Source organism: Rutilus rutilus, assembly GCF_951802725.1.
Source record: "Rutilus rutilus genome assembly, chromosome: 11".
NCBI lineage: Eukaryota > Metazoa > Chordata > Actinopteri > Cypriniformes > Leuciscidae > Rutilus > Rutilus rutilus.
This window is the reverse complement of record NC_140216.1, coordinates 30,656,541-30,681,483: the sequence shown is the minus strand read 5'-3', so window position 1 is coordinate 30,681,483 and position 24,943 is coordinate 30,656,541. Positions and strand designations below refer to the sequence as shown.

The 24,943-nt window shown below is 35.4% G+C and overlaps 2 protein-coding genes across 2 annotated transcripts; both read left to right on the top strand.

Moving 5' to 3' along the window:
* The first annotated feature begins 2,403 nt into the window (after positions 1-2,403).
* On the top strand, positions 2,404-14,536 carry LOC311300232 (uncharacterized protein). Its single transcript, XM_084424384.1, has 18 exons — positions 2,404-2,507; positions 2,632-2,703; positions 2,908-3,046; positions 3,141-3,230; positions 4,880-4,954; positions 5,061-5,117; positions 5,271-5,354; positions 8,243-8,335; positions 8,528-8,623; positions 8,714-8,806; positions 8,891-8,977; positions 12,404-12,508; positions 12,766-12,927; positions 13,027-13,134; positions 13,305-13,397; positions 13,573-13,659; positions 13,760-13,870; positions 13,972-14,536. Exons 2-18 carry the CDS (start codon positions 2,646-2,648, stop codon positions 14,039-14,041), a joined length of 1,608 nt encoding a protein of 535 aa, XP_084280510.1. The 5' UTR covers positions 2,404-2,507; positions 2,632-2,645; the 3' UTR covers positions 14,042-14,536.
* A 2,489-nt stretch (positions 14,537-17,025) lies between these two features.
* LOC311299419 (uncharacterized protein) lies at positions 17,026-23,241 on the top strand. The gene is made up of 13 exons (XM_084422975.1): positions 17,026-17,255; positions 17,396-17,543; positions 18,327-18,428; positions 18,615-18,695; positions 18,789-18,845; positions 19,035-19,118; positions 19,557-19,637; positions 19,820-19,915; positions 20,622-20,714; positions 20,840-20,923; positions 22,306-22,410; positions 22,666-22,818; positions 23,126-23,241. Exons 1-12 carry the CDS (start codon positions 17,207-17,209, stop codon positions 22,691-22,693), a joined length of 1,008 nt encoding a protein of 335 aa, XP_084279101.1. The 5' UTR covers positions 17,026-17,206; the 3' UTR covers positions 22,694-22,818; positions 23,126-23,241.
* The last annotated feature ends 1,702 nt before the right edge of the window (positions 23,242-24,943 follow it).

Sequence of the window (24,943 nt, the reverse complement as noted above, 5' to 3'; positions counted from 1 at the left end):
AAAGAATAATGCATTGACAATATAATATTTCTATATTAACGTAAACGCATGACATTCAGACTGACTAGGCTATCTAACAACCGGAGAACAGAGAACAACAGAGATATTAAAATACACACTCTTCTGAGTTTTATGATGTAGCCTAGGCCTTGTGTTTTATTAAAATTTATTAATTTATATCTCAAAGATGTGCGCGCTTGTACGCAGCGCACCGGGTCATGTTGAGAGGGAAACAAACGCATTTTATTATTAGCCTATTCAGAAATAGTGTAAAAGATCGGTAAATAAAATGCAACATTAACATTATAAACACTATTAATAACATATAGGCTATGTCTATGCGTATTTTACTTCCCCTTACTGTAGCCTATGTCAAATCCTTAAATGAATGGTAGGCCTATTCAGAAAACAACAAGAATGAAAAATAAGTAGCCACGTATAATAAAAATATAGCCTAATAGCTTATAAAAATAGCCTATTTTGTCCTTTATTATAAACAACATTTTGCCAATTTTAAACGCCAAGCCTAAACGAATTTATTTGAATCGAAACTGAAACTGTACCGACGTTGGTTTCGCGCATCTCTCATTCGGTCCAAAGTTTCCATATTTGCAATGTAACATTTGGATGCTAACTAGTAATGTAAAGAAGGCTTTATACTTAAGTCGAGTCCCAATACACGTATAGGCTAAATCAGCATCTTCACAGCAATGGAAATGAGTTTGGAATAACAGCAAGTAGCCTACTGTGCGGCACAGCCTTTATATTGTACAACAGACCAATTAAATTAAGCAGAATAACTTTTTATATGTTTGGTTGACTGTGTTTTATTTTAATAATGAACAGGCTGCGATGTTAGCCATGCCAGAAGTGAGTGATAATAGCCTAGAGATGCTGTGTGAGCGAGCGATGCGCCGGCGACATCACTTGGATTTGTTGCTCAGCAGGGGAAATAATAATATTCTGTCGTTTAATACTCTGTCATTCGAAACAGTAACATTTATATTTTTATTTGTGTACATTCAAAATGACTACAAAATGTCATGCCTTTGGAAAATAAAGAAAACAATATGATGCGCTGCTTTAGCGCGTCTCAGTCTCCTTGAACATCTTTCTGGCGCACACCAAAAATGAACCAAAATAGAGTGAATAGCCTTCTGACGCACCTACTTTTCAAAGTCAACATTTAGATTATTTTAAGTAAAATGCATTATATAGTCACTTAAGAATAAAACACAGCGTGGTTCATGATAAAAAAAAAAAACGTGACTTTACAGTTCGGAAATAGGAAAATAGCAAACCCCTGGCACTTGAGAACTCCTGGTCTACACAGAAGAAAGCCCTGTCTAGTGTTTTTCCCAGTAGGCCTACGGGTTGTGTCGAGCCATGTTAGTCTGGTTATTTGATGGAAAAAAAAGATGAAATGTAGTTGCAATAAACGCGTTAAGAATCACAACGCGAGGACTCTTATTCTGCAGTGCAGAACTGAGGAAGAACTGATGACGGGACAGTTTGATCTTCGGCTGACAAATCAAATGAAAGGGGCGTTTCATTCCCACCCACGTGTAAAATTCGAATATTCCAGCTGTTTATACATTTTTCTACATCAGAACGAAAAACGGAAACTCAAGCTGAATTCTTGTTTTTCGTTGTTTTGGAAAAAATGAAAATCGAAAAAGGAACTGTTTTCTCATTTTTCTACTTTCAATATTAAATAAAAAAACGACTGAACGAATGATACACGGATTGACCAGAATCATTCAATCTGATTTTATATTTCCATTCTGACATGCCATTTTTATAACATTTTCCCAATGGTTCAGTTTATTTATCTTAATAATATAACAGATGGCACAACCAGATTCATTATTAACTATAACTAAAACCATAAAAAACTCAAATAAACCCTTTAAAAAAAATTTCAACTTAACTTATTTTTGTTTAGTTGAAGTACTACAATAATTAAAACATTGAACAAATAAACTAAAACTTAAATATAAAACTAGACATTATTTAAAAAAAATAGACATTATATATATATATATATATATATATATATATTAAAAAAAAACTACCTTCATCAGTGTGCTTACTAATAATGACACAAACACAACCAAATTCAAAATCTAAATATTGAAAAAGCTATTATAGTATGTCATTGATTCTAAAATACCTCTGAATAAAGCATCATCTTGTTCATGCTAAACTAATCTCTATACTGTATGTTACAATTTAGTTCCATGTACATTATTAATAAGGATTTTTTCACATGTATTTTTTATTTTTCAATTTGGAAATGTAACCTGGACAAAACACTGAAATATTAACAGATAAATGTTTGTTTAGACCCATCTAGCTACCCATCTACTCTTTTGCCCTGCTCGGTTGCTGACAAGTAGCCTACACACATTTGCTCGGCTGTTGACGGTTGACCATGTAATGACCCATATAAGCCAAGAGTCAGACAGTGAAGGATATTTAGTGTGCACAGACTCGCAGATCAAAAAGTAAGTGTTTGTCTCTTCTGTCTTCAATAATATTCAGTACAAAGTAACGTTACACATCCATTGGTTTTCATTCATTTCTGGCATGTTTAGTAGCCTACTTACATCTTTTTTTCCTCTCTTTTAGCATAAGACGGAAACATGATTAAGGTTTTTTTTTATGTAGGTTTAGCCCTATATGCATTATCCTACATATACGGTACGTTGTTTTCCCTCTTATTGTGGTCGAACAATTAAAATCAACCTTTAAACTTTAATGGACAAAAGTAGCATTTATGTGATAGCTCTAACAATAATGTTCTGGATATATTGACAACTGTTGGGATTGTCTTTTGTGGTAGTAATTCTTTCACCCCCAGTTTCTCTGTAGTTTTTAATCATTCTGTCTTTGTTTTGAACAAAGATGACAGTGCTGATCTATCATCTCCAAAATTAAGAGAACAAATCCTCAACTCTGGGACTGTAGTTTTTTGGGACTTCCTGGACAAAGTCATAACCGTTACAGAGAAAATAGTGAGAGATGATCAGTTCAGGAAATCTAGGTAAGACCAGCAGTGGATAATGTACCTTAAATTGTCTGCTACTGATATCTAGGTTCAATAGTTTCCTGATCATAACCTTTTTCTGTTTTTACAGGATCGCTGTCCAAAGTTGGGTAAAAAAATTAAGAGAGCTTGTAAAACAAGAGAGTGCTAGCGGGAGCCAGTATGAGTCAGATGTAATACAGTAAGTCTGTCCAACGCTCTCAAATACTAATGATAGTAATGTTATGTTTATTCTAAGCACAAGTCATGAATACAATCTCAAAAGAACCAGTTGAAAAGTTAGCATGATTCTTAACACTGTGTTGTTACCTGGATGTTTCATGATAGATGTTAATGAGTCCTTTGTCCTGAGAAGTAAAAACTGCCTGTTCTACAGAAAAGGTCCTGCACCTTCTTTGTTTTTTTTCTTCATATTTGAACCCCTTCCAACAGTAACTGTATGATTTTGGGATCCATCTTTTCACACTGAGGACTCGAACTTACCGTAACTATTACAAAAGGTGCAAGCGTTCATTGATGTTCAAAAAGGCAAAACAGGGGTGTAAACTTTTGAACATAATGATTGGTGTGAATTGTTTGTGTTTTGTTTACAGATCTTTTTTGCTTTGTTTAGTACTGCCCTTAAGACGCTTCAGACGATATTTACAAGTCTCACATTTATTAAGTCACGGTTATTTATATACAGCACTTTAAAGATCGTCTCAAAGCAACTTTAAAAGTTCAGAAAAAGTTTAGCAGATATGAAACCATTTTAATTCAGCTATAAGCATCTCTATGGAAGATAATGGTTTCATTATTTAGCTCAATTTATCATAAACCTGTATGATAATTGACCAGAATCATTCAATCTGATTTTATATTTCCATTTTGACATGCCATTTTTATAACATTTTCCAATGGTTCAGTTTATTTCTCTTAATAATATAACAGATGGCACAACCAGATTCATTATTAACTATAACTAAAACCATAAAGAACTCAAATAAACCCTTTAAAAAATTCAGCTGATTGCCAAGACCATTCTTATTTTTGTTTAGTTGAAGTACTACAATAATTAAAACATATGGAACAAATAAACTAAAACTTTTAAATATAAAACTACAGACATTATTTAAAAAAAACAACAACTACCTTCATCAGTGTGCTTACTAATAATGACATAAACACAACCAAATACAAATTCAAAATATTGAAAAAGCTATTATAGTATGTCATTGATTCTAAAATACCACTGAATAAAACATCATCTTGTTCATGCTAAACTAATCTCTATACTGTATGTTACAATTTAGTTCCATGTACGTTATTAATAAGGATTTCACATGTATTTTTTATTTTTATTTTTCAATTTGGAAATGTAACCTGAAATGACACCAACAGTAAGATGGACAAAACACTCAAATATTAACAGATAAATGTTTGTTTAGACCCATCTAGCTACCCATCTACCCTTTTGCCCTGCTCGGTTGCTGACAAGTACACATATTTGCTCGGCTGTGGACGGTTGACCATGTAGTGTCAGTGCAGTTAAATCGATAATGTCCCTGAATATGAATTGTTTTTTAAACCCTGATTCCAGAAGACAAAATAAGAATAATTTAGACCAATATCTTTCCTCTGTTTCCGCTATTGTTATAGTTGTGGTGTGGACTCACTCTGCTATTCACTTAGAACAATTAGAATGAGTTAGAATGATTTTTAGAATCTCATGGTTATAGTTAGAACTTGTCGAAATGATTAGATAAAGAACAAATTTGTCTTATTTTATTTATGTAGGATTTTTGGTGATTTAAAAAAATAAATATATATTGCCTGTTCTTTATTTCACAGGAGATTATTTCCGTTCACGGCTGCTGCTACATTAGGGGCAACGACCAAGGAGATCTTTGACAAAATGTTCTTTCCGTAAGAGCTTTATCATCTTTACACATTCTTAAAACACTCAAAGATCTCGTTTACTTCTGACAAGTTCTCTGAAACCCAATATAATACGTATGAATGTGCTCTACAGGTATTTCAACATTCACCGCCAGATCTTTAAAAACGAGACGATGGTGGTGATCTGGAAGTAAGCATGTGTTCATTGAGAGTGGAGAACACAAGATCCAGTGTTCCTTTGTCAAAGTGCTTGTCCAAGATGTGATTGCGCACTGGCCTTACAAATCCAACATCTTTTGTTTTGCTCATAACTTGATTTATTCATCTGACTTGTTTATTACAGAGAAGTGGAGTCATACTATCTTCCAGGAGCCCCTCCAATCTACAGTAAACCCATGGGGTTCTTCAGTTTCCTTCTGGCCAAGGCGTAGGACCTCTCTATAATTTAATTTAAACTTGTTTAATGCTGTATTTAAAATATTATCAGCAATAAGTTATGCGCAGATTCTACGGAGCCCCTAAAGGGACATGGTGAAGGAAAACCTATGAGATGGGAGGAAAAATTATGTCAATGCTTTTGCGTTCTCTTCCAGAGGTTTTGCAAGCGAAAGCAACGTGTCTTGAAGGAACACAAAGTTTCTCGGGGAAACGCAAAACTTTTGCAGGGGAATGCAAAGGTTTTGCGAGGGAATACTGAGTTTCTTGGGGTAACGCAAAACTTTTGCGAGCAAAAGCAAAGTTTCTCAGGGGGAACGCAAAACTTTTGTGAGGGAACGGAAAACTTTTGTGAAGGAACGCAAAGGTTTTGCGAGTGAAAGCAAAGTTTGTTGGGGGAACGCAAAACTTTTGTGAAGGAACGCAAAGGTTTTGCGAGTGAAAGCAAAGTTTCTCGGGGAAACGCAAAACTTTTGTGAGGGAACGCAAAGGTTTTGCGAGTGAAAGCAAAGTTTGTTGGGGGAACGCAAAACTTTTGTGAAGGAACGCAAAGGTTTTGCGAGTGAAAGCAAAGTTTGTTGGGGAAACGCAAAACTTTTGTGAGGGAACGCAAAGGTTTTGCGAGTGAAAGCAAAGTTTGTTGGGGGAACGCAAAACTTTTGTGAGGGAACGCAAAGGTTTTGCGAGTGAAAGCAAAGTTTGTTGGGGGAACGCAAAACTTTTGTGAAGGAACGCAAAGGTTTTGCGAGTGAAAGCAAAATTTGTGGGGGGAACGCAAAAGTGTTGCGAAGGAATACAAAGGTTTTGCGAGCAAAAGCAAAGTTTCTCGGGGAAACGCAAAACTTTTGTGAGGGAACGCAAAGGTTTTGCGAGTGAAAGCAAAGTTTGTTGGGGGAACGCAAAACTTTTGTGAAGGAACGCAAAGGTTTTGCGAGTGAAAGCAAAGTTTGTTGGGGGAACGCAAAACTTTTGTGAAGGAACGCAAAGGTTTTGCGAGTGAAAGCAAAGTTTGTTGGGGAAACGCAAAACTTTTGTGAAGGAACGCAAAGGTTTTGCGAGTGAAAGCAAAGTTTGTTGGGGGAACGCAAAGGTTTTGCGAGTGAAAGCAAAGTTTGTTGGGGGAACGCAAAACTTTTGTGAGGGAACGCAAAGGTTTTGCGAGTGAAAGCAAAGTTTGTTGGGGGAACGCAAAACTTTTGTGAAGGAACGCAAAGGTTTTGCGAGTGAAAGCAAAGTTTGTTGGGGAAACGCAAAAGTTTTGTGAGGGAACGCAAAGGTTTTGCGAGTGAAAGCAAAGTTTCTCGGGGAAACGCAAAACTTTTGTGAAGGAACGCAAAGGTTTTGCGAGTGAAAGCAAAGTTTGTTGGGGAAACGCAAAACTTTTGTGAAGGAACGCAAAGGTTTTGCGAGTGAAAGCAAAGTTTCTCGGGGAAACGCAAAACTTTTGTGAAGGAACGCAAAGGTTTTGCGAGTGAAAGCAAAGTTTGTTGGGGAAACGCAAAACTTTTGTGAGGGAACGCAAAGGTTTTGCGAGCAAAAGCAAAGTTTCTCGGGGAAACGCAAAACTTTTGTGAAGGAACGCAAAGGTTTTGCGAGTGAAAGCAAAGTTTGTTGGGGGAACGCAAAACTTTTGTGAGGGAACGCAAAGGTTTTGCGAGTGAAAGCAAAGTTTGTTGGGGGAACGCAAAACTTTTGTGAAGGAACGCAAAGGTTTTGCGAGTGAAAGCAAAGTTTGTTGGGGGAACGCAAAACTTTTGTGAAGGAACGCAAAGGTTTTGCGAGTGAAAGCAAAGTTTGTTGGGGGAACGCAAAACTTTTGTGAAGGAACGCAAAGGTTTTGCGAGTGAAAGCAAAGTTTGTTGGGGGAACGCAAAACTTTTGTGAGGGAACGCAAAGGTTTTGCGAGTGAAAGCAAAGTTTGTTGGGGAAACGCAAAACTTTTGTGAAGGAACGCAAAGGTTTTGCGAGTGAAAGCAAAGTTTGTTGGGGGAACGCAAAACTTTTGTGAAGGAACGCAAAGGTTTTGCGAGTGAAAGCAAAGTTTGTTGGGGGAACGCAAAACTTTTGTGAGGGAACGCAAAGGTTTTGCGAGTGAAAGCAAAATTTGTGGGGGAACGCAAAAGTGTTGCGAAGGAATACAAAGGTTTTGCGAGCAAAAGCAAAGTTTCTCGGGTAAACGCAAAACTTTTGTGAGGGAACGCAAAGGTTTTGCGAGTGAAAGCAAAGTTTGTTGGGGGGAACGCAAAAGTGTTGCGAAGGAATACAAAGGTTTTGCAAGCAAAAGCAAAGTTTCTCGGGGAAACGCAAAACTTTTGTGAGGGAACGCAAAAGTTTTGCGTGTGAAAGCAAAATTTCGTATGGGATAACGCAAAAGTTTCTTGAGGGAACGCAAAGTTTCTCAGGGAATGCAAAACTTTTGCGAGGGAACACTAAGGTTTTGTGACCGAACACTAAGGTTTTGTGACCAAACACTAAGTTTCTCGGGGGAACGCAAAACTTTTTGCGGGGGGACCCTAAAGCATTGACATATATTTTTTCCTCCCATCTCAATTTTTTTCCCATCACCATGTCTCTTTAGGCACCCCATGAGGTTCTGTGATGATTACACCATGTCAACACCGGACGCAACTGTTGACGTGTCGCATCTTGAAAAAGTTACCGTTACAAATCCATGTCGCGCTGTGCTGCGCCACATCCAGTGTAGACAACACCACTGATTTGAATGGTTTCTGTTGTCATTTGGCGCTTTGCATTGCGCCGCTCGCATCCAGTGTTGACACGGTGTTAGTAAAACATGCATTGAACTACAAAATTATTTTACTTGTAGTTTTTAAGTGTAGCATATTAAAAGATGACATTCTGTATTTTGACATTTAAAAGGGTGGTGAGATCCCGGCTGGTGAACATGCTCAAAGCTGGGGTGGATACTGTTGTGGACATCGGAAAAATAGATTTTAACCAACTTCATGAGGAGTAAGAGCTGTTTTAAAGCCATGCTTTTAAAAGCAAATAGCACCTATGAATTAATGATGCAAAAAATGGATGCATTTTATATTATTGTCCTCCAAACTTAAGTTTTGGGCTAAAATGCACACATAAGCCCATGACAAAAAATTATTACATTTCATAAAGTGTAATTTTAACCACTTGTTGTCTCCGACGAAGAGTGCAGATGGTTATGGATCAGATTAGAAGCAAAGCCTTTGAAATTTCAGTTTTGGAAAGGCAAAAAGAGAAGAATGATTTCCTTATATCATTAAGGTAAGAACCTTTGTTAATATTAATTCTAAACTTCAATATTGTACTTAATGACATCTCTAAATAACAATTTTTCTCTTCTGTGTTTCCTAGAACCGCATCTGGACTGATTGTTTTTTACTGGGATGAAGTTTTGAAACACACCGAAAGTCCGTCGTTCGATGCGAAATACTTGGATTCTAAGAAGTAAGACTATGCTACTGATTGACAGGTTGATAAATATAAAGTAAAATTAGCATTAAAAAAATGCCTGAATTTTGTGTGTTACAGGCAATGGGCAGAGCTGATTAAGTTGAGAAACGCAAGTGAAAAGTATCATGTGCTTTTAGACCCGGATTCAAAGCATGGTCTTTTGAAGTAAGGAAGACATGCTCAAAATGTTGAATATTACAAATATCATTTAAACCACTACATAATTAATAGTTATACCATGGCATTTCTTGCACATCCTTTCAGACAACTACAACTATTTCATAATTATCATTAAAACCACTTGAACAATCAGGATCCTTCTATTGTGTTACCCCGAGAAATATAGTTTTTTCCTCCCACCTCATGTCTTTTCCATCACAAAAGTTTTGTGAGTGAACGCAAAGATTCCCTGGGGGATGCCAAAGTTTTGCGAGTGAAAGTCAATTTTTTTCAGAGGATTAGTGATTCATGAACGATCAAATGAACGAAAGATTCAGAAGGTAAAGTAATTATTTATGTTCCCTGTAAATTATTTTTGACTGCATTATAATGATTTCTTAATTCAGAATATGATCGAGATTGCGCGGTGGATGTGTTCGGGGGAATTTGCCTGTTGAAAGTATTCATATTCATTTTGATGATCTTTCAATTTATATCTTTTTTTTAAAACCATTACCATGTCCATTTATCCCTCCTGGAGTGCCACGGTCCTTTGTATTTAATTAGGGTTTTGCTCCAATCTTAATTAAGCACACCTGAACCAGCGATTCAAGCTCATCCAGCCATGTGTTTTGGAGCTGGTTGGAGATACGCTCTGCAGGGGGCTGTTCCATAAACCAAGATTAGAGTATAAGCCAGGCTTATTTTGGTTAGTCAGACTTATTGTCGGTGGATTCTGTTTCATAAAGCAAACTTAAAATAGTTCAAACTCAGTTACCCTGGCAACTTATGCTGGGAAACTAGCCTGGCTAACTGTCAGGCTAAGCCTCAGCTGTTACACAGATCCTCTAACACTGACCGACAAGAACACAATGATACTACCACTGACACTCTCATACCATTATTGGACTTTATTAACCACTATTAGTCCAAAAATAAATACACAGTATACAGAAAATCAACTTTAAGGCTACAATGATAAATTAGACAATATAGACCTAGATAGATTAATGTCATCTCATTGTGCCACTTTTTTAAGGTATTGTGTTCATAGAGTGAGCCTTTTTCACTGATTGTTTACAGATAGATAGATATATACTACAGGTTTTCTTTTTTTACTGGCTGAATGATTTGTGCCCAAGATTTAATTAGATTGTTTTAAAGATTTATGAATACATTTCTCTCTGGTTTGTTTGGCAGCTGTAGTACATGTTTATGATTATTAGAAGAACATTAGAACACGATCTAAAAAAAAAAAAGCTTTTTAAAGCAGAAGTTAAAATCACAAAATTAAAAATAAATAATTACAAAATCACAGACTACATTTTAACTGGTAAGATGAATCTGAGCTTAGTAATTGACAGTATATTAGCCTACATTTGATTTACCCCATTACAATAGTCCCTTTACAGTTATTGCTATCATAAAAATACATAGGTTTAAAATTCTAAATAAGGCACATCTAATGTCCAACTAACAAATATTTTAGCATATATATATATATATATATATATATATATATATATATATATATATATATATGTATGATGTACTTTATTATGTCTTTCAATTCAAACACATTTAACACAATTATACAAATGGGCAGTTCCTTTAAAGACTTTTTTTTTCTTTTGTGATAATACCCACCAACACATAGCCTAAAAAACACATGATTAGAACAATAACCAAAGAGTACATAGTTAGACACTTTTACATATGATTTAAGGGGAAAAAGACAAAAAACAATAAATAAATATTAAATTTAACATTCACATATTTATATGAAACTCTTATAATGACACATAAGTAATATTATTTAAATATCAAATATTCAATATTAAATAAGTCAATAAATAAAATAACAAATAACTAAGGGAGGGAGGGTTATATGAAAATGTAGTTAATGTAGGCTAATATATATTCCTTTATTTTATGGAATATTCTTTGATTTTAGAGTTGCACATATCTTTTCAAAATGTATACATTTGCTCTTAATTTCATGTTATCCTCTCCATAATGTACTTTAGAAACTAAATCTACTCATTTAAAACTGGGGATTCTTGCTTTCTCCAAAAAATGATTGCATTAAAAGCTGTAATTCTCAGCATTCTAAATAAGTATACATCATCTTTATTAAGTAGCATAGGTCCTATACCCAAAACTATATTTTGTATCTTTATATATTTAGTTTCTTAAAACAAATCTTCCCTGAATTAGGCTACTTCTGTTAAATTTTTTTATTAGAAGTATAAAATATATGAGTGTAATGAGCTAGAAGTTCACTGCAACTTATCCAACATCCTAAAGATAAATTATTATAATTAGAAGATATTTCTGGTGTTATAAAATATCGCATATTAATTTTCCAAGCAAAATGTATATTTTAGTCAGAATTATTGCGCTCCTATATGGCGCGCATGCGCGCAGCAGCGCTCGTTCAATATGAAGATTATCAGCAAAATGGGTATATTTGCATGACTTTCTAACATTTACAGATGGAGAATATAACTGTAAAATGTAAGTTTTGCACTGAGGGGGGGAAAAAACATGTCACAAACAGCACAAAATACACGCTGTTTGATGGTGGATCGATTTGATCCACGATCGACCTCTAGGGCTGCTTCAGAAACGCGTGCACACGCAATTATCTAGACTAGATAAACCTGGCTCAAATTAGTGAGATTGCGTGAACTTCAATTACCTTTTATGGAACCACTTTAGCCCCAACTTATTTGTTAGGCTCATTCAAGTCCGGTTTTGGAGTTTAATCCCCGCTTTTCTAAGCGTCTTTTATGGAACAGCCCCCAGGACAGTTTGATAATAAAAAATAAAAAAACAAATAAATAAAGCAATAGACCTTTTTCAGAGCATGACAGATGAAAGCGAGGCTGTGAGATCCAAATCAATCCAAAAGCACATTAAATAACAGTACAACCCATTGAAGAGATGAAGGCCTATCCCTCACAGCCCAGCTTTCATTCCCATTAAAAATCAAAGATGGCGCTGTTGTAAATAAGTCAGCTGTGACTCATCCCGTACTCATCGTCACTGATTGCATTCACCTGTATCTCATTATGTATGGTCACCAGCTGGAGTGCCCTTGAAAGCCACCAGAGGGCACTCCGGCTGGTGACGTTACATAAATAGTCTGGTGTGGAGTGCCCTCTGGTGGCTTTCAAGGGCACTCCAGCTGGTGACCGTTACATTTACAGATCTAAATTCACTGTAAACCACAGCTTCTCAGGGCTTACTGATTTTATAAAACGGTTAGTCCATAAAAAATATATTTATTTCAATATTAAGTAATGAGGTCACGTGTATCCTTGTCGAGTAATGTACATCGAACGTGGCTCCACCAATCAGAATAAAGGGCTGGAGTTTTAATTTTTACTGTGCCTTTTTACTGTAACTGATTCCAATTTTCTTTTCTAGCTGGACTCAACTTCATTTTGATAAATTCTTTGACGCCTTGGCCCTGGAATATTACAGTCGTGGAAATGAAGCTCTTGGTTCGGACAGATTCAATCAGTCTAACTGGCAAGTGATCTATACTGTGAGAAATTAAACATGATTTATGATTAATGAATATGTATCCATGTGTCTGATACATTAGATTTTGTTTGTTAGTAGCTTAAGGAAATAGCAGTTTGTGATTCAAAAGTTGTTCATCTGTTGTTTCAGAAAGGAATGACACGTAAACATGTAGATATACTTCATAGACATCTGTGAGAATTTAAAGCGATATTAATGACAAATCAATGGTTAAACAAATTTGATCCCTCCATTTTGTTCAGGGCTATTGGCAAAAGCGCTATTGTTTACTCTCTTCCTGTTTGTGAAAAACTTTCTGAAGTCGGCTTCGGGATTACCGAGATCAACAGGTTTCTACACAGAGTAGATCACATACACCTTATTTTTGAAAGGAAATATGAAAAGTATGAATCACTCACTCACAGGTAAGGTAATTTTCTCATGTTTAATTATATCGTATTGAATTAATATGTAAATCTTAAAATAGGAAGACATTTTTTTATTTGTTTTTCTCTGTCTTGCAGAGAGAGCTTTTTGGTGAACCTCTATAAGAGCGTTTTGAATGATCTTAGTCTAGTTATTGAACATGAGAAAACCAAGAACGAAGATAATCAACTATTACTGCCTTTGCGGTAAGACAAAGTAAAAAAAAAAACACAATAAAACATCTTGTTTTATGATCACCTTTCAGTTAAGACAAGTTGTGTGTTCTTGATATATTTATCTAGAAGACTAATGCTTCGTGCTCTCTTTGTAATGCATATATAATACATTCCTCCTCATAATCTTTTGTTTGCTATAGCGTAATTAGGAAAAGGTTCCTCGAGATTTGGGACTGCTGTATCAGTGAACAATACAGCAGTTTTGATGAGACTGAACTCCAGCAATCAGTGAAGTAAGAAATGGACTTTTATCCTCTTTATTTTTCACATGTCCAGTAAAAAATCTTGGAAATCTGGTTAAAACACTGCCTGGTTCTGAAACACTGTTGGCTGAAATTTCGCATGTTCTTGTGTATGATTTTTGCAATCAAATAATCAGTCAGAAATGGTATAACTTATATTTGACAGTAAATGGAATCAAGTGAGGAGCGCTGTCATTAATGAGCTGTTGAAAAGTGAAGCATTTACCCGAAAAGAGCTTGAAGAAGCACCAAAGTAAGAGGAACAAGAAAAAGTGATTTATTTATGAATACTTTGCTCTAAATCTGCATATTTGACAAGTTATCATTTGTTTTTTGTTGTTTAAATCATAAAGGAACTTTATACAAGCCATTCATCGGATCCTGGTGAAACTGAAGGAGTATACTGATCTGGTTGATGGCTTTGATGGCGTTATTAATTCTGCTAATTCTAATTCAACTGCTTTGTAAGATTGATCATTTTCACACCATATTTGCATTTGAACAGAAGCCATGTAGATAAATATGCGTTTTTATTCAATCTTCACAATTTTTATTTTTCCCACAGAGTCTTCAAGGAGTTAGTGGATTTCACAAACGAATGGATTCGTGAAGTCTGGGATATGCTAGTGGAGTAAACTCTCCCTATGAATAAAATGTCAGGATTGTATAGAGGCTTGTTTCCACCACAGAAAAAAAAAAAAATGAAAAAAAGGTAATTACGACTTTTAATCTCATAATTCTGACTTTTTATTTTTCAGAATTGCAATATATAGCCTAAACTCACAATTGTGAGTTATAAAATCAGAATTTGCAAGATATAAACTAATATTTATAATAAATAAAGTCAGAACTACTGTGAGCTATAAAGTCCCAAGAATAAAAGTCAGCTCACTATTCTGACATTTTCTCGCAATTGCATGTATATATCCCGCAATTCTGACTTTATATCCTGCAATTGAAAAAAGAAAAAAGTCAGAAATTGTGAGATGAAAAGTCACAATTAGCCTACCCTTTTTTATTTTTTTATTATTTCATATGATTACAGCTGCTGTCAATAAGTAGAATTATACCAGCAATGTATTTTTAACAGTACTTAACATGCTGTTATTGAAATGAAAAAATAAATAAATTAGTAGATACTGAGTAAAAAAAGGTTTGTTCCACTGTAAACTTTGTTTTTACATGATAAAAACTGTTTATTTAGATTTGTTACACATCTTCCAGCATCTGAACTCATTAATCAACATCATTGGATCTATTTACATGTGTTAATTTTCACTTATGTGCACATATTAAAGTGTCTTTAACTACTGTGTACTAACATTTAAATGAATCATTTGATAAAGTTTTTAGGGTCAGTAAAAGGCAGCCAATCAGGAGGCTTCTTCTCTTTTCAACTAGTGTTAATATTGTTAATTTTTACATACTGATAAAATAGACCTGCTTATCCTGCATCATTTTCAAGATCAATTTGTCTTAAATTGACATCAAATGATGTCATATAAAAGTAATTTTGATGTGGTCAGTGTAACAAAAAAGTATTCACCAATATATGCCAGTATAAAATCACTTTTGTAGTTTTGTTATTGGTGCTATATTTCATACTGCAGGGACACATTTTTGATGAGTATTTTTGATTTTGATTTAATTTGCACTTGTGTATCGGAGACCAGCTAGTAAGATAAGTGCACTGTAAAAAAGAATACATTGATTTTATTGATATCTAATTAATAAAAATGAGGCAACAGATTACAAGCAATATTATTAATTAAATTTAACAAATTAGAATTGAGTAATAATTAATCAAATGAATTCCTTTAAAGGTAACCATTTAAAATGAGTAAAATTTACCAAATATCTTTTATTGCCAACATTGAAGACACCTGGTGTTAACAAGCAGAATCACTGAAGGAGAAAACCATAATTAAAGTCACCATTGTGGAGATCAGTGTGTGTTTTAGTTGGGCTCTTGACCTTAAATTATTAACTTTAAGTTTTGTTTGGCTGCTGTACATGAGTTATAACAGCCAGATGAACAAAGAGAAAAGGTGATGTAATGGCGTTGGTTGTGTTTTACCATAATCATTATTTCACAATCATTTGACCTGAATCACTGAACCTCATATAGAGTCCAATTTATGAGTTAGGTGAACTATATTAATTATAGCAGCACTGGCCTTGTACGGCATAATATTTTTTAACTTTTACAATGTAAGGCAAATAATTTCTAAAAAGTTTCTCTTACATAAAAAGGAGACACACAGACATCAATAATCAGCCTGTGAATCTCAACAATGGTGACATTTATAAAGCATGTTGCAGTGCATTCTGGGTTCCACCAATCAAAACTCATTCATGGCTCCTATCATGCATTGCTGCATGAATAAATAATGAGCTTATGTTCAGAGGTGATCTGTTCGTCACCATTGCTGAGATTCATACGCAAAATCTTGATGTGTGTTTGTGCCAAAAAAAAAACAAAAAAAACAACAACATATATTTATTTATATTTTATTATTGATTTGATCATTTGGATTTCATTGAAAAGGCTAAAAATATTATACTGCTGTAATTAATAAAGTTAACTTAACTCATAAATTGGACTCTCTATGAGGTTCAGTGATTCAGGTCTAATGATTGTGAAATAATGATTATGTTAAATCACAACCAACACCATCAGATCATCTTTTCTATTTGTTCATCTGGCTGTTATAACTCATGTACAGCAGCCGAACAAAACTTAAAGTTAATAATTTAAGGTCAAGAGCCCAACTAAAACACACACTGATCTCCACAATGGTGACTTTAATGATGGTTTTCTCCTTCAGTGATTCTGCTTGTTAACACCAGGTGTCTTCAGTGTTGGCAATAAAAGATATTTTGTACATTTTACTCATTTTAAATGGTTAACTTTTAAGGAATTAATTTGATTAATTATTACTCAATTCTAATTTGTTAAATTTAATTAATAATATTGCTTGTAATCTGTTGCCTCATTTTTATTAATTAGATATTAATAAAATCAATGTATTCTTTTTTACAGTGCTGTTGACTGAAGAAATATTGATCAGAAGCACACACAACCATGGACTTTCACACTGATCTACATACATTATTGGTGCATTGAACTCATGGCCTACATTCAATTTAATATTGACAGATTGCATTTCTTGCGAAAAAAATCAATAAAAAATCTGACATTGTACCATATTTACTGTCAAATATTCATACAGTTTACTATTTACTATATTGTTACACTTTATTTCAATTCTTCACTTTATACATTCTATAACTATGAGTAACTTTTCAACTACATGTCAACTTTCTCTCACTATAGTATTAATGAACTGTTCGGGTTGGTAGAATTTAGTTGTACTTGCAAAGTTACATATAGTCAGTAGAACGTCTGTTGGGGTGTTGCGGATATTAAGCAGACAGTCTTACTAATACTCTAATGACTTGTAGTTGACATGTAGTTGCAAAGTTACTTATAGTTAGTAGAGTGTCGAAATAAAGTTACCAAAATATCAACCTGACCCAAACCTGATGTTGATAAACTTTCAAATGAAAAGAGGCAGTTAAACATGCACTGTCTGCTCTACTGTCACCTAAAGAAGAGTTAACATATAACCGATTCCCATGATTGCAATGAAGTTGGTGTTTGCACAGATGAAAGTTCATATCAATGGAGATAAAGTTCAGTCTAGGTTTTGACTCTTGACGTTAACGGACAGTCCACAGTGGACATGTTGTGATCGTTTTCTCTTACTCAGTTTTTGTTCTGAGAAAGAAACAGCAATATGAATAAGTTACTGGCCATCTTAATCTTACCTGTTCTTCTCTCTAAAGGTAAGCTAATGTTTCTTTTCATTTTTTTTTTTTTTTTTATTCGTTGTAATCCGGTTGTATCTGATATCTTATTAGACACAGCAGCTCTCTTAAAAGAGTGAATTATAATTTAGTGGATTCTGATTTGATTTCTTATACAGGTGTGGAGAGTGTGAGCCTGACAGATGAAGACTATGAAATGGCAGACAAACTCTTCACAATGGGAGCTGAAGGGTTTTTGAAATTCTTGGACAATTTAAAGAAGGCAGCCGAGGTACTTGTGGAAAGAAATAAGATCAACAAAACGGGGTAAAAACCAGAAATGTATGATGCAGGGTTATTATTGTTGTTAATTAAAAATAAAACTATGAAAACATTTCCGTTATTTGAAATAAAGCTGGAATAACATTATATATAAATATGAGAAAAATGTTGCATGTTTGAAAAGTTAAAACACTAAAATTATTAACTAGAAATAAATAAAAACTAAAATGAAATAAAAAAAAATTAACCTAAATAGCAATATTTAAATAATAAACAAATAACTTAAATAGCATTTAACATTTTAACATTTGCACTTATTGTAAAGAAAATACTTTTTGAGGCAATACTTATAGTGTAATTATCATCTATTGCTAATTGCACTTATTTGCATTTTATGTGCAAAATAATTGCACTAAAATAATTAACTATAAATAGATACAAACTAAAAAGAGAGAAAAAAAAAATTAAGCCTAAATCTTTTAAAATAAACTAATAAAATGACAAAAGCAAATCTCGAAATTACAAAAAATAAAATAAAAATGTTTTATATTAATAAAACTAAAATAAAAACTAAAATAATGGGATGATATACAGTTAATATGCACTGTAAGAATAAAAAAATAGTTTACGGCTATTTTCTTAAACGCTTAAACAACACAATGTTGTAATTTAAACGTATTTTAAAACACGAGAAAAAGGCTTGTGAAAAATGTAATCGAGAATATGTCTTCACATTATAATTGGACCATGTTTTTACAGATTTTTCTCTGTGTCTGGAGTGTAAATTCAGTCCTTCCTAGCGCAACTCATGTTTCCTGTGTTGTACAGCACTGATTTGCAAGACTTGTGGATTTCTGTGAAGGAGCTGATCGAGAAGACCAGTGCTGAGGAAAGAGTTAAAGGACATGATGATTTCATAGTGGCGCTGCTGTAAGTAGAACTTTATCCACTTGATACAAAAAGCTTTGCACTTTATAATTATATAGTGATCTTGAACATTGAAATACTGATTACTAAGGCTGAACATGTCAGATTTAAGGAACTCTTGTTATATTTTCTACTTCTGAACTATTTCAAATGATAACATCAGGTTATTTGTTTATGTGTGTTTAACAGCATTTTTAGAAGACTGGGTCGTCTTTATGGAGACGGTTTGTCTCGCCTGCTTAAGGCATTTCCTGAGAATGAGATTTCTCGGTATGAGGGCCATTCAGCTGATTCATTTATTGAAAAACATTGAGTATATGACCGGTCTCATGTCACAAAAGACTTATGACTGTTCTTCTACAGAGAATTTGGCATGTTTGAAGGGATCATCAAAAAAGAGAAAATGGTGGACCTCTGGAAGTAAGCATGTTTTTGTAGTTTTTTGCCTGCAAGATGATTGAAAGTATTTGATTTGATATAGCTAGTATAAAGATGCATCCATTGAACAGTTCAAATACACCATCTCTAACATGCAGATCAACCTTCTCAAGATTTATTTTCAGTCATTGATAACTCAATCATATAGCTCATTAGTTTTGTTTAATGCAGACATGTGGAGTCACGCTACCTTCCAGGAGCTCCTCCGATCTACAGAGATCCCGTGGGGTTCCTCGGTCACCTTCTGTCCAAGAAGTATGACCTCAAGCTTCTTTCACAGTTTCTTTCCCATTGTAAAACAATAAATAAATATATAGAGTATATGACATAAATATCTTAAAAATATGCTAAATTAAAGTGAGATGTAATTATAAATTATATTTGTGTTGTGTAAGATGTTTGTCTCAAATTTAAAAAACATTCTTTATTGAAATGTCTTCACCTGAACACATCTTTTTACTAACGTGGAACATTTACTAATACATTATTCATTTCAAAAGTTGTTTCTGTTCATATTTAATGGACATGTACTAACAATGAACAATTGTGTTTTTAACTAATGTTGAAAGATTCATAAATACTATACTAAGTATTTAATACTAATACAAATACTAATAATCAGACCTTATTGTAAAGCGTTACCAACAGGTTATTTTTCATGTTTACAGGACGTTGTTTTCTTTGTTTTAACAGGATGGCACAGCCTCATGTGGTTGAAATCCTAAAAGTTGCTTTGGAAGTTGGGAAGATAGACTTCAGTCAACTTTTTGATGAGTAAGACCTGCTTTGTCATGCATTGCTGGTTCAAAGCATACAAAATCAGTGATACTTCTGGCATTTCAATTGTTTCTTTCATGCAGGTCCTTTTTTCCTGTACCATAAAACATGCAAATACACTCAGATGACAAATGTAGATTTTTGTAGGCCATCATTTAATTCTCAGTAATACTTTTTAGAGCACAAATGGCTATACATCTGGTCAAAGAGAAGGCCATGGAAATTTCCACCTTAGAGAGGCAGACAGAGAAGGATGAGTTTCTGATAACATTGAGGTAAGGACACACAGCAAGACTGTGTGTGTGTGTGTGTGTGTGTGTGTGTGTGTGTGTGTGTGTGTGTGGTCCTGGTATATCCTTCGTTATGGGGGTAAAATTTCCCAACAAGGATTTTAATACCAGAAAACCCTTGTAGGGACATATTTTGGTCCCCATGAGGAATCAACTTATAAATCATACAGAATGAAGGTTTTTTTTTTTTATTGACAATTTAAAAATGCAGAAAAATGTACTGTGAGGGATGTGTTCAGGGCTAGGGTTAGGGGATAAATATTCAGTTTGTACAGTATAAAAATCATAATGTCATGACAACTCTTGGGAGATTGGTATGCTAATAGGGATTTGCATGGTAATGGATATGGCAATGTTAATGTATTTGGTCTTGGCGGAATAGATCTGCTACGCTGCTGCAGAGCAAGTACCGAGACTTGCTACTGCTAATACATTCACAGATCTATACAGGTGGAGCTGGGGAAGGGGGAGGGTTCTGAAAGCGCGCTGCAGACTGTAACAGCAAACAGTGCCAAGTATTTGGATGTTTGAGCAGCAAGCTCATTGGCCGCTTCATGCAATAGCAACCAATCAGCTGTGCTGTGTAGATACATCTCTCATGTTCTCGTATTCATCTTTGAAAATGTTGAGCTGTTAAGCTATATGTTTGTTAATAAAAGTTATTCTGTAATTTACGGACTGTGTTTCATAGAACTGCCTCTGGAGTCCTTGCATTTTACTGGGATACACTTTTGGAATACACTGAGAGCCAGCCATTCCATAACAAGTATTTAGCTGCTGTACGGTAAGACTATCATCATATTAGTATATTTGATACGGGTGGTAGTCTTAAATAAAGCAAAATGTGAAATGATGAATATACAGAAGAAACTGTGTAATAAACTGAGTTTTGAGTCCTTTGTTTTGCAGGAAATGGAAGGAGTTAAGAGTGTTGAAAGACACTGAAAAATATCACATGATTACTAACCCAGAGACAGGACTTCAAGTCTGGACGTAAGGAAATATCACATGTATAAATTTTGTCATTTCAATTCAGTTGTAATACCATTTTACAGCTGTTTGCTGCCTGGTAAAGAAAAACACACGAAAGGTCTCAAGATTTCAGGAAGTTGTGTTTGGGTTATGAGCTTTTCTCTCTGTGGAAATAGCATCACAGTTGAAACAAGAACTGTATCAGAGCAATGGCACTGTTTTTTTTTCTTTCTATTAAGCAAACAATACAATACATAAGTACATAAAGAAAGCAACAGCAAAAAATAAATATAGACAAGTATAAATGCGGAAAAAACAAGTGTCGGACCAACACACACATATATATATATATAAACATACAGTATATACATACATAGAGGCATATGCAGAGAAAAGAGGATATAGATGGGGATAGATTGAAGAGAAAAACAGAAAGGAGAAAATAGAAATTAAAATGGGGAGGGTAGAGAGTTAAAATGGCTATTGCATGGTTTAATTGATTTCCTGCTGTTTATGCACTATTCCAGTGGAATGTGGACATGCACCTTCCACTCCAAGAGGTCTTGTAAGGGCTCACCAAAGCACATTGGCCGGACCTTCCGGATCATTAGTACATGACCCGGTCGCGTCTCTGCCTGCACTCGGGTAAAACCGTTTTAAGAGATGTCTTGGAAGGGCTCACCAAAACACATTGGCCGGACCTTCCGGATCATTGGAGCATGACCCGGTCGCGTCTCTGCCTGCGCTTGGATAAAAAAGTAAAAAAAAAATCCCCCCCCCCCCCCCCTTCCTCTCCCTTCCCCTCCCCTCCCCCCCCCCCCTCTTTTTTATGACCATCAATTGTAGTCATAGGGTATGCATTTCAAGCCAGGTGTCACATATTGTCCAGTCCCTTCTTGGTCTACAGACCCGTTGGGTCCTGTCATGACCTTGCCGAGGGGGAGAAAGAAAGAGTATAGGGTGTGGACAGGAGACCAAGGTATAGGGTGAGAAGAGTAGAAAGGAGAAGAAAAAAAAAAAAAAAAGGCAAAATTCTGTAATTATGATTGTGATATATATAATATACATAATATAAGCTATATTTTAAAAAATTATAATAATAATAATAAATAATAATAATTTATGACATACTTATAAGCTATATACAATATGTGTGGTTCATGCCTTTAAAGCCCTTCATACAAATCATATAGCGACGGTTAAAGGTAATCCAAAGTAATTGCGACATACATACATACATACATATAGACCTACTACAAACATATACAACCATACATGCATATATACCCACTCACATACACACACCTACATATATAGTTATATATACCAATATAGGTAATATGTCACTGTTTTTGTGACTGCTATCTTGTAATACCTATGACTAACTCCTCTTCTTTATCAAGCTGGGCAAATCAGCGTTTTGGTGATCTTTTTGACAATGCTGCCCTTGAATATGATCGATTTGGTAATGGGATTTTTGGAGATGACAGATTCAATCAATCCAATTGGTGAGTATGACAGTACGTTTCACTCAATGCACACTGTACATAATAAATGACTAATAACTAACTGAGACCACAGACACCAAGGCATGATTCAACTAGATATGCGTGGACAAAAATCCATGAATCATTCATAATGCTGTTACACTTATTGTGTGGTTATGAATGTGTTGCATTACAGTTTATTAGTCTGTTTGAACATCCTTTGAATATATAGATACATAAATGTATGCCCATTCAGTCTGTTCTTTTATTACACAGGGCCATTATGAAGATGGCGACAGTATAGCCTCTTCCGATTTATGAAAGATTGTCTAAAAGTGGCCTTGGAATGTCTGAAGTCAATGATTTTTTTATCGGCACTGATGACACACTCACTGAACTAGTAGGCGAGGACATCTTGTACAATTTGAAGTAAGAACGCACTTGTTTGAACTGTTCAATCTGGGCACTATAAATGTCTATCACAGAGACCCAAATACAAAACACATTTGAGCAATTGCACCTGTACAACGACAATAATGTACAGATAAACTAAAGTTATGAATATACCCAGACAGCAACATATTGTCGGCCCAGATCCGGCCCACATCTGGTACACATGGATTCCACACGGCCGGATTTGGGCCGACACACTATGTTGCTGTCTGGGTTCATCTAACGATTCATCATTATCATTTGATCATAAATGCAATAATTTCCCCATTCTGTCGTGTTCCAGGGGTGTGATTAAAGAATTATGGAATATTTTTAGTAATGAAATTTTGCAAATCTCCATAAACAAGAAAAACCAAATTACATCAGATGTGAAAAGTGAGGACCCACTGCGACATTTACGGTAAGATACGTAAAGTCTTGATATTTGTAGGTATGTATGATTAACTGTATAGTTGGTTTCTCTAAGATGCCAAAACAATTAATGAAGAATTAGTTTGATAACACATTTCGATGGTCCACTTTAAACATTCTATTAGCCCTTAAATGCATGAATGTTTCACAAACATTATTACATATTTGGGTCTTTAGCGATCCGGATCTATATCTAACATGATGGATATCTACCTGTCGAGATAATACACTGCTCAAAAAAATTAAGGGAACACTTAAACAACACAATGTAACTCCAAGTCAATCACACTTCTGTGAAATTAAACTGACCACTTAGGAAGCAACACTGATTGACAATCAATTTCACATGCTGTTGTGCGAATGGAATAGACGACCGGTGGAAATTATAGGCAATTAGCAAGACACCCCCAATAAAGGAGTGGTTCTGCAGGTGGTGACCACAGACCACTTATCAGTTCCTATGCTTTCTGGCTGATGTTTTGGTCACTTTTGAATGCTGGCGGTGCTTTCACTTTAGTGGTAGCATGAGACAGAGTCTACAACCCACACAAGTGGCTCAGGTAGTGCAGCTCATCCAGGATGGCACATCAATGCGAGCTGTGGCAAGAAGGTTTGCTGTGTCTGTCAGCATAGTGTCCAGAGCATGGAGGCGCTACCAGGAGACAGGCCAGTACATCAGGAGACGTGGAGGAGGCCGTAGGAGGGCAACAACCCAGCAGCAGGACCGCTACCTCCGCCTTTGTGCAAGGAGGAGCAGGAGGAACACTGCCAGAGCCCTGCAAAATGACCTCCAGCAGGCCACAAATGTGCATGTGTCTGCTCAAACGGTCAGAAACAGACTCCATGAGGGTGGTATGAGGGCCCGACGTCCACAGGTGGGGGTTGTGCTTACAGCCCAACACCGTGCAGGACGTTTGGCACTTGCCAGAGAACACCAAGATTGGCAAATTCGCCACTGGCGCCCTGTGCTCTTCACAGATGAAAGCAGGTTCACACTGAGCACATGTGACAGACGTGACAGAGTCTGGAGACGCCATGGACAACGTTCTGCTGCCTGCTTTCATCTGTGAAGAGCACAGGGCGCCAGTCCTGACACTATCCTGACAGACACAGCAAACCTTCTTGCCACAGCTCGCATTGATGTGCCATTCTGGATGAGCTGCACTACCTGAGCCACTTGTGTGGGTTGTAGACTCCATCTCATGCTACCACTAGAGTGAAAGCACCGCCAGCATTCAAAAGTGACCAAAACATCAGCCAGAAAGCATAGGAACTGAGAAGTGGTCTGTGGTCACCACCTGCAGAACCACTCCTTTATTGGGGGTGTCTTGCTAATTGCCTATAATTTCCACCGGTCGTCTATTCCATTCGCACAACAGCATGTGAAATTGATTGTCAATCAGTGTTGCTTCCTAAGTGGACAGTTTGATTTCACAGAAGTGTGATTGACTTGGAGTTACATTGTGTTGTTTAAGTGTTCCCTTAATTTTTTTGAGCAGTGTATAAAACTCTCCTGATATTAGAGTAACAATTATAGAAGAATAAAATAAAGCATATTTTGTTACCTTTTGGAGCTTGGAAGGGGTCAGTTTGAACAGATGTTTTCTCATCACTGTCTTCGTCAGAGCTCATTTCCCAGTACATTCAGCATCTGGCTCAAATTCAAGATCTCAAACATATTCTCAAAACT